This window comes from Pagrus major, chromosome 5 (genome assembly GCF_040436345.1).
Source record: "Pagrus major chromosome 5, Pma_NU_1.0".
In the NCBI taxonomy this organism is placed as follows: domain Eukaryota; kingdom Metazoa; phylum Chordata; class Actinopteri; order Spariformes; family Sparidae; genus Pagrus; species Pagrus major.
The window spans coordinates 23,490,065-23,500,329 of record NC_133219.1 but is presented as its reverse complement, the minus strand read 5'-3'; the positions used below and the strand labels follow the sequence as shown (position 1 = coordinate 23,500,329).

Genomic DNA, 10,265 nt, shown 5'->3' with positions numbered 1-10,265 from the left:
CTTTTCCTTTATCAATTAATACATCATAATTTATGACTTGTGTGTCTCCTGTCCTCTCTTGGCTTGTGCTCTCTCCAGCTGGAACACCTTTAGAAAACCCGAACCTGCATGCAACCCTACTTGGACCACATCCCTCCAAGCATCAGTACAATTTTCTGCTTTCCCTCAAACTCGATTACTTTCCTCTCACATTTCTGACTATCTTGTTCTCCCACAGTTAGATTACTCTCTCCCTGGACTGTTTAGGAATGTGTTTCTGACTGTTTTGCTTTTGCACGAGCCAACTCCAGCACCCAGCAGAGTCTTTAGTATTCATTTCTTCGGATCTGGCAAGGTGGAATATGCTATTTGTCTCTAATAAGTAGCATATTTTTTGGGAGCTGGGCTCGAGCTCTCTTTGTTGGAGGGGATATATAGAATTTGATAAATGACCGAACTGCCCTGTTTCACAATTACTCATGCGCTACGCTGTTGTGAAACAGCCTTTGGATTCTATGTACATGTATATGTGTACAGGGAGCGGTGTGGAAATAGTTGATGAAATGAGATACGGTGGATGTGTTTGAATACCTTTGTACACTCATCCCTCCAGGAATTCCTGCAGATGATTGGCAGCTACAGCCAAAGAACTGACCCAGCATGATTGCTCACAAATTGCTGCAATGTTGTTGTAAATCACAAATGATGTCATAGCAAATTATTCAATAACTGTTGGCTCGTTTTGCACTTTGCAAGACCTTCAGCGTTACATAAATCTTGGCTGTAATCCTCTCTGGTTTCATTGTAACTGCTTTTAAGACTTAAGTATTCTCTTTAACTTGAAAAATAGCTGATGAGCTGGCACGCAGGAGGCCCTGAATTTGTCTGTTATTTCATAGAAACATAGAAAATTCTGAATCAGATTAAAAGAAAATCAGTGTCATCCCCTATGACATCAGGAACAGTCTCAATCAGAACTATGACAGTGATTTTAAGTTATTTTCAAAAAGCTCCAATCAGTGCCAATCATTCGCTGCGTGGGTCTGTGTGAGTCTATAACGCAGCTCAGACCCTGGGACAGAGATCACTGGGGGACCCTCTGTTGATGCCATTAATGGCTTCAGGACATCAGCCAGCACTTTAAAGTTGATACAGCGGGGCAGAGATGTACTCGCATGTCGGGGAAATGTTTTGGAAGCTTCAAACTCTTCAAAGACACACAGGAGGCACTCAGTGATCGGCCAAACATAACTCCACATCACGTGAAGTAATCTGACCATTCCCAAACAACAAGACACAAAACTTAGAGGTTTATATGCCAGGTTTGAAATCAGAATAGAGTTTGATTGCAGTCACAATGACAAATTGGTCAGACTCTTGATTCACTACCAAATCAAAACACGTCAGTTATCCTAACTACATGATTTACTTCTGCTTCGTGGAATTAAAAATAGCTTCAATGTGGGATTGAAATGAGTCTAATGTGAAAGTACAACCACATGAAAGCTGGGTGACATGCTCAGTCTGAATCTGAAACAGTGAAAATTCTATGTTCACGATGTGACATTGTCTAATTGACCCATATCATAATAATATAATATCATCACAAGCTAGAAATGATTGTGATTAGCCTTTCCGCAGTGCAGCAGTCACTCTACAGATACTGACGAGGTTCAGTCACTGTATGTTGTCTCTGAGAATTGGCTTGCAAGGAGAGAAAAATTGCAAAATATTGCCAGAATATGTGTTATAGTTTAATATTCTGAGTATTTAGGAGTATCTTTTAAAAGATTAATGCATCCTTGATCTCTGAGTCTTTTAAGTGACTTCCAATTAAAGCAGGTAAACTGTCAAATCTGACAAAATGACTTACTACTTGAAAAAATCAAGAAAACCGATTACCTCAAAATGTCCAGTTGCTGTACAACTTAAATCTAATCGTGTACTTTACTTGGTAATTCTGAGTTTCCTGTTGGACCTTCAGTGTGTAACATGACCAGAAAAAGGTGCACGTCATAAATAATACTGCAACAACTTCTTTCTTTTTTACAGAGTCTGGCTAATATCTCCTTTGCCTTGGTGTCAGATTAGAGGAAGTGGGTAGTCTTGATGAATAATATGTAAAATTGACAGTTTTCTTTACTGCAGAATTGCAAGCCAGCTTGTTTCCTGCGTATCTGGTACTGTTTCTGCTCCTCAAATGTTTGCAGCAGTGATCGTTTTGTAATAAAATCAACAATAGAACTGAAGTCACTGCCCAGTGCTGTCTGTAATGACAATGAAAACAGCAAGATAAATCTAAATCTATGATCATATTGGTTTTGGTGGGACATAAAGTGATATTCCAGCCACTCTCATCCATCCCTGGATATTTGCTGTTCTGATTTCATGTCTTCTCACGTTTAGTAGATAAACGGGACCTAATTGGTACTTCGGTGGAATTAAAGGAGAGATTACAGTGTCTTCTTCCTGTCCGACGGATAATTAACTCCCTGGTGTCTGATTCACGCAGCAGGCTCTGTTGCTCCGGAGAGCTGTAACCAGAGTTCCGCTCAAGAGGTCGCGCAAGGACTTCAGAGGGAGTCCAGCCTGTGCGTCAGTGTGCGTGTGTGTGCGTTTGTGTGTGTGTGCGTTTCATTCAATGAAACGCAACACCCTGCTCCTCTCTCTCTCTCTCTCTCTCTCTCTCTGTCTGAAGCCTCTCAAACAGGTTGATTATATTTAAAAGCTTGACCCGGGAGAGAAACCCAAACAACTGTCTGTTCTAATATTAGCAGTGCGGCTGCGGACTACTATGAATTCTATTATTGTCTGGGCTCGGATATGTTACAAAAGGCAACTCTCATCAAAAGATTTACACTTTTGTCTGCAGTTGGTGGAAAAAATATCAGTTACCAGCCAAGTAGTGCCCTTAATTTGAAGGAGCGGTGGTATGTCCGGATAGGTATGCTGGCTGTGGGCCTGTTTGATTATACAGTAATAAAGGATCTGATATATGAGTGACCTTCATTATTATTATTATTATTATTATTATTATTATTATTATTATTATTATTATTATTATGGATCAAAAGCCATGCGTAAAAACCACGCTGTCCACTTCAAAAATATCATATGATGAGAAAACTAAAAATGAAAAAACAAAACAAAACATAAATATTAATATTCTCCATCAAAAACCAAATTCATATCAACTGACACATTTCGATCTGATCTGCTTTGTCTGCTTCTGTTCCGCTGCAAAGCCGCTTTATTCTGAAAGTCTGGCGTTTTGTCACAAATTCACACATATTTCCACGTTCTGTGATTATTGTGGCGAGAGAAAGTTGTTTGTAACGATGTCACCTGATTAGGATTGAAAGAACTTTGGTAAGAAAAAAAAAAAAAAAAAAAAATCTCCCCACCCCCACAGAAAAGGAGACCGCCCACCAGAGACAGTCAACCCCAGACCCCTTATAGATTTAAAAAGAGAGGCTGCATTCTCAGACTGACACTTATTCAACACTGCCACCGTAAGCAGATTACTTTTGCGCTGCCTGTGTCAAATACGTAGTTCACTTTGCCTCTCCATCATGTTTAGGATGCTGAAACACCACCTCCACCCGGGCATTTTTCTCTTCTTCATATGGCTTTGTCACCTCATGGAACATCAAAAAGTTCAAGGTAAGCTCTCTTCATCAGTTCTCCTGTAATTCTCTCCGTTTCTGGACAAACTTCGACTGCTGTCAGCCTTCAAAACGCGCCCGCAGTGTCGAACACTTGCTGCAACCGAGAAACTTTTCAAACTCAGTTTTCTGTCTGTTTTTTTTTTTTTCCCTCCGCTGATAAAAAAAAAAGTCTCTCCGCATCAGACGGTGCGTGCGTAAAGCGTCCATAAAACAGGTGCCATATGGGACACTTCAAAGTGAGACTATACGGCTAAGTTTTGCAGCCCTCGCCAGGCGCACACACTTAAGCCGCCACGCTGTGTTTGTTGGTGGCAGCCTGAGCTCTCCATAATACCTGAGCATATTCTCAGACTTTTGTATGAGCGTGTGTGTGTGTGTGTGTGTGTGTGTGTGTGTGTGTGTGTGTGTGTGTGTGTGTGTGTGTGTCGCGTTTTCAAAACTTCAGAATGTCCTCTTTGAGTTTATGGGCGTGTTATTTATATATTTTCCGAACGGAGCCATCAGCTTTGTGCGCAAAAATGCTTCTTCTTCTTCTTTTGTTATGTCAAGAAATAGGAAACTGGAGACTTTTGCACCTAACGTTTCTTTTTGTTTGGGAGCTTACAGTGCAAATATAAATCTGTCTTCGATTTAAGAAACACAGCAGTTCATGAACACTTAATGTCATGTGTGTCTGAGTCGGTGCAGACATCCTGCTGCTGTCTGGATCAAAAGCTGTTTCTGTGGATTACTCTTCTGTTTCTGTGTTTAAAATAAACTTTCCTCTGGGTTGTTAATAAGCAGGACATTGTCTGCTGGGTACATGTCTGGGATATTGTTCTGTGGCGTTGGAGACGGTGGTGTGTTTAGCTAAAGACCGTGGTTTTCTGAAGGAGATTGGCTGCTATTTAACGCTGTCTAGACGCTCCACTTTCTGTCCAGTGATAACAAGGAGGCTCTAGGAATAAAGAACAACCCCCCCTCCAAAGATTCTTCTTACTTTTTTGGTTTGTGGCCGCATTGTAAGGGCTGTCAGTCACAGATGGGATAGGCAAGTGTTAACAGTCTCGCAAAAAAAAAAAAAAAAAAAAAAAAGACAAAATACAGCCGGGAGGGCGAAAGGGAGGGAGGGAGAGTCTCGGATAATACAGGCTGCGTGTGTGTCTAGTGCGTCTGGGTCAGCGGTTTCAGACGTTCAACTTGCGACACTCGAGCTTTTTTTGTTTGTCTGTTTACAGCTGGGAACTGCTGGTTGCAGCAGGGGAAGAACGGGAGGTGCCAGGTGCTCTACATGCCCGGGATGAGCAGGGAGGAGTGCTGTCGGAGTGGAAGGCTGGGGACGTCCTGGACCGAGGAGGACGTCCCCAACAGCACGCTCTTTAGGTGGATGATCTTCAATGGCGGAGCCCCCAATTGCATACCTTGCAAAGGTGGAGGTGCACTCATTTCCCTTCGTTTTCTCACAATACACATACACCGCAGTCATTTCGTTTAATAAATTCTACTGATGACCTGATTTACGCACAACAACGTGCGTAAATGATCGCTGTAATGTGTGCTTTATGCGCAATTTTCATTTTACACGTAATTTTACGCACAAGGCCAGTATCCTCACCAGCATCACATAACACAAACTCTTTTTTAATTGTAGAAACCTGCGATAATGTTGACTGTGGGCCTGGGAAGAGGTGCAAGATGAACAGAAGAAGTAAGCCGCGCTGTGTGTGCGCACCAGACTGCTCCAACATCACCTGGAAGGGACCGGTGTGCGGCTCGGATGGAAAGACTTACAAAGACGAATGCGCACTGCTGAAGGCAAAATGCAAAGGCCACCCCGACCTGGACGTGCAGTACCAGGGAAAGTGCAAGAGTAAGTACATATTATTTCAAATCTGCCCCCCGCCAGTGAGATTCCACATTTCTCAAAGCTGCATGTGCCAAGAATCCAGCGCTCCTTTTTTCTTTTTTCTCCTCTTCTCGCATTTCGTGTCATTTTTCACCAAATCTTCCACTGTCTTTGTCTCGCCAGAAACGTGCCGTGACGTCTTGTGCCCCGGCAGCTCCACATGCGTCGTGGACCAGACAAACAACGCATATTGTGTGACGTGTAATCGGATTTGCCCCGAGGTGACGTCGCCTGAGCAGTACCTGTGTGGAAACGACGGGATCATCTATGCCAGCGCGTGTCACCTGAGAAGAGCTACCTGTCTCCTCGGCAGATCCATTGGAGTGGCATACGAGGGAAAATGCATCAGTAAGTCTGCAACAAGAGACGTGAGAGTGTGAGACCTGACTCTGTGAGAGCGCCTCCAGCCACTCACTCTGAATATTGTTTGAGTGCAGTTTCTTCCTGGCCAGCTCTGCAGCTATTCACTCTTCATTTTTGCCAACATTCCACTGAGGAGGGGGTCTTAGAGAGAGAGAGTGTTTGGTAGTTGCTTGTGTTTGCTCAAGAAATGATAGACATCTTATTATTTCCTGATGTTGGCAGCACTATCCCATATGGGAAAAGGGGAAGGGGAGGGGGAGGGAAACAGGGGAGCGCTGGGGGCCATGAAGACATGCTTCAAGTTAATATTTGAGTCAGATGGATTCTTATCCAGAAAGCAGTCCATCTAAGTCATGTAGCCTTAAAAATGCTAATTAAAACATGACTTTTTGTTCCCCGCCACAAGGCCTAACACCATAAAACAGGATTTCGTTTTTATTTCGAGCTTAGTTCTCCCAAAACTCAGCAGCCATCTGATCCTGCTTGAAAAGGATTCCTGATAATCCATCTAATCAAAGATTTCCCCTGCGCTCGTTTCTTCCCCTCTCCTTCTAGAGGCCAAGTCGTGTGAGGACATCCAGTGCAGCGCGGGGAAAAAGTGTCTGTGGGATGCTCGGATGAGCCGGGGTCGCTGCTCGCTGTGTGATGAGACCTGTCCAGAGAGCAGGACGGATGAGGCGGTGTGTGCCAGCGACAACACCACATATCCCAGCGAATGTGCCATGAAGCAAGCTGCTTGTTCGATGGGGGTGCTGCTGGAGGTCAAGCACTCGGGATCTTGCAACTGTAAGTAAACAACAAAAGCAAAAGCAAAAAAAATATGAAAAAATGAAACACCCTCCTCCCTCTCCAAGCAAAAGACAATATTCCATGTTGCTTCCCCCTGAAAGTGCCCCCCCCCCCCACATCCTAACTTTCCCCAAACTCCCACCCCAGCCACACCACCAAGCACAGCTTAAGCAAGCAGAAAGGACTTGGGAATAGAAGAACTTGCATGACGTTGTCTTTGTCGCTGGCTTTTGTTCTTGTGTTTTGTTTTGTTTTATTTTATTTTTTACTTTTTCCAATTCTTCTGCAACACAAAATAACAGAAAGGTGGACAAAAACTATAAATCTATCTTAACAGACTCCGTCTAAGAGTCTGTGAGAAGCTAACTCCATTAAACTAATAATAAAGGAGAGTCATTTTGTTTGCAGTGGAACAATCCTGATATTTAAAACTCTAGTTACGTTCATGGTCATCATGCTCGTGACCTACGGGGGCAGGTTGCCTTAAATCTCATGAACTTTTTTTGTTTTATTTTTAATGACAGTGGTCATATCTTTACAGCTTGTAAATTCCATGGTCCCATTGCTAATTTCAAGTTAATGATATATTTGTGTTTTTGTATTATTTTTTCTTTTTGTTGCTTTTGGCTGTAATCAATCAATTCGAAATGCACTGCCTCTTGTGACATACACCACACTGCCAACATGTCAATAAGAACAGAACACTCATACGATGTGCATAAGGTGATTGTAACATTGGTGCCATGTTAGCGATAACGACGACGGATTTTGACGCTGATATTCATGTCGACTAGTTATCTGTAGAGCCATTCATGCACTCTCCAATCTGTCAAACTGAACATAGCCTCAAGGAAGTCTCATATTAACATTCCAAGAAGAGCGTCTCCTTGTTAGTTTCTCCCTCCTGACTGAGTACCTTAATGTGATGTGCCTAAGGTATGTGATGGAATCCAAGGGACCAACTTTATGATCACCTCATGAGCTTAATAGAAACGTACCACTTCACACAAGAGCTTGTAGAAACCGCGCTGTCTCATCTCTTCATTAGGGAAAAACGTTTATCAGCTAACTTTTATTGTCCGTGCTGTTTCCAGTGAATGTGTTGTCTACCAGAATATGTATCAGTAATTACAAATCCATTTGGATTGATGAGGGACTGCCTGTTTTTTTTTTTTTTTTTTTTTTTTGTATTGTCACTCCTGCTCTTGCTTCTGTGCTTTTTTTTTTGTCCGATGTAAATCTCTCCTGTAAAAAGAAAAGAAAAAATACCTCAAAACTGTGTTGATGATCTCTGACCTGCTTGCTGAGGCCAGGCTGTGACACAGAGTCCTCCCTCCCTGTACGTTTGAGCCAGAAACTAAAATAATAATAACCAGAGCAAGGAAAATCCAAGAACACAGCAACACTTTTGTGTGTTATGTGTGTCTGCTTTCAGGAAAAAAGAGACCCTCCGCCCACCCCAATCCACCTTGTGACCCCCCAACCTCCCAACCTTCCCTTTTTTCCATCATCCCACTTTTTTCTCATGTTGCAGCCTTGACTTGCTAGATTATGTAAATGGAAGTTGCATAATTGAGGATGCCACAGTAATTGTTACACACAAACCCTTCCTCACACACACACACACACACACACACACACACACACACACACACACATACATACATAAACATATACACACACATAAAAAAAGAAACAAAAGGGAGGCTGTGTGCCAGTGGCTTTTTTTCTGAGAACATTCAATGATATTCTGCGCTGTTGTGGTCCATATTCATACAACAGCTACCATATATTCTCCCACATAGCCATTACAGAAGACCAGGAGGAGGATGAGGAAGATGAGGACTCAGACTACATGCCCTATGTCCATATATCTTCTTTACTGGATGGATAGGCCCCATCACTAGGGGAACAGTTCTAGGGCAAGGAATCATGTCCATACTGTACATTATGTGTATGCTTATTTATTTTTTAAAGAAAAAGGAAGTATACATATAGTTCAGTCTGCTAGATGTTTATTTATACTTTTTTGTGTTTTATAATTTATACATTTACAATGTCAGGCTTACTATCTACCATGATATATTGTGTTACCACTCATTTCTCCCCTTTTTGTTGTTGTTGTTGTCCCTTTTACTTTCTTTTTTTTTTATCATGAAGAAATATATTTGTCCAAAGAGAAGCAGTGTTATTTATTTGTCATGTTACCGTGTAAGTATAAGTCCTCTACAAGCTGTAAATTGCATTCCCTGAGCTGTAAAAATCTGCTTGTTTCTGTCAAATCTCTATCACAGATGTTTATGTCACACATACGTAAATGCATGTTTAGGCTGTGTGTTTATTTATTGGGAATATATCAATCATTTTATGTACAGAAGTGTTTCTGGTTTGTTTACAACTCATAATAACTGACCAAAGGGATTCTCTCAATGGTATTTGCAAAAGAGCATTGTAAAGGTCGCAACACAGCAGTGATGAAATGGAAGAGAAAAAAAGAGCCATTTGTTTTTCTTTTCTTATATTTTTTTGGTCATTAGCCCTTTAGATTTGATTCCATATGGAGACGACAACTCTAGACATCATTCAATAGCATTTATTTTATGATATTTCTCACCACATTAGAGCAGAGGTAAGTTTTGGACGATACTTGATTATTTTTTGGAAACAATGTGCCATTTATTAACATTTGTGTGCTGTCTTCTTGCCAATGTGCTCCATATTGCTCTCGCAGAGCTAAAATAGGACTAACGTATAGCAGTACTCGACACTATATCAGACTTCATCACTTTGTTTCTTTTTGTTCTCTTTTTTTTCAGAATACATTTTTATTTTAAAGCGTCACAAGAGAAATACAAAATTCTGTTATGAATATATAGTTTTGTATTTTTTATGTAAATGTCATATGTACATACAAAGTTTGATGGTATTTGTACAGATATGAAGAGTGAAACAATAAAAGTTTTTTTCCTTATACTTTTTCTGACTCGGCTGTATTATTGATTTGTAAATAAATCGTAGTTAGACGTATTCAATGTCAGATGTGTCAGACCTGAATCTTATTTTTAGACCTACATACAGTTTAGGGTTGGGCAATGTGATGATACATCGTCCACTGTGAGATGAGATACATTAATCTGCCATCAGACATTTTTACAAATGTGTTCATACTGTGGAATCAATCCTTTTATCCCTCTGGGGGTATTCTGCTAAATTAGTGCTTGATTTTTATATGATTTTTGCACCATTTGTATTGGTTTGGTGATTTTATCCATTAACAGTTTCTGAACTGATTTGCCAGAAACTTTACTATCATGATAGAAAATTAGATAAAAGACAGCTCTGGTACAGTATTGATTTCTCTGATTCAATAGAGAAATAAACTTACATGTACTGTAAAACGTGTAAATAATATTGTTTAGCCCCACAGTCACTCTATAAACTGTGAATATGCATTAAAAACACACAAAAACCTGTTGCTACCTTCGACGGAATATCCCTTTAGATTGATTAAAGTCACCATATAAACAGGCATACCAATATTGGAAAGCTCATTTTCAGCTAAAAAAAAATCAAGTTAAGCC

At 40.9% G+C, this 10,265-nt stretch overlaps 1 protein-coding gene across 2 annotated transcripts; it reads left to right on the top strand.

Annotated features, from left to right (window-relative positions):
* The first annotated feature begins 3,516 nt into the window (after nucleotides 1-3,516).
* fsta (follistatin a) lies at nucleotides 3,517-8,585 on the top strand. 2 transcript variants are annotated; one of them, XM_073466533.1, is made up of 6 exons: nucleotides 3,517-3,642; nucleotides 4,865-5,056; nucleotides 5,278-5,496; nucleotides 5,656-5,880; nucleotides 6,451-6,681; nucleotides 8,490-8,585. In XM_073466533.1, exons 1-6 carry the CDS (start codon nucleotides 3,552-3,554, stop codon nucleotides 8,576-8,578), a joined length of 1,047 nt encoding a protein of 348 aa, XP_073322634.1. In that variant the 5' UTR covers nucleotides 3,517-3,551; the 3' UTR covers nucleotides 8,579-8,585. The 2 variants fall into 2 exon arrangements, with proteins under 2 accessions (XP_073322634.1, XP_073322633.1); XM_073466532.1 differs by having other exon boundaries at nucleotides 4,865-5,062.
* The last annotated feature ends 1,680 nt before the right edge of the window (nucleotides 8,586-10,265 follow it).

Excerpts from the sequence above, each read along its gene's own strand:
- fsta (XM_073466532.1), top strand. The coding sequence starts at position 3,552 with ATGTTTAGGATGCTGAAACACCACCTCCACCCGGGCATTTTTCTCTTC. Across the intron at positions 5,497-5,655 it reads GTACCAGGGAAAGTGCAAGA|AAACGTGCCGTGACGTCTTG; the intron begins GTAAGTACATAT and ends TTGTCTCGCCAG. Across the intron at positions 6,682-8,489 it reads GCACTCGGGATCTTGCAACT|CCATTACAGAAGACCAGGAG; the intron begins GTAAGTAAACAA and ends TCTCCCACATAG.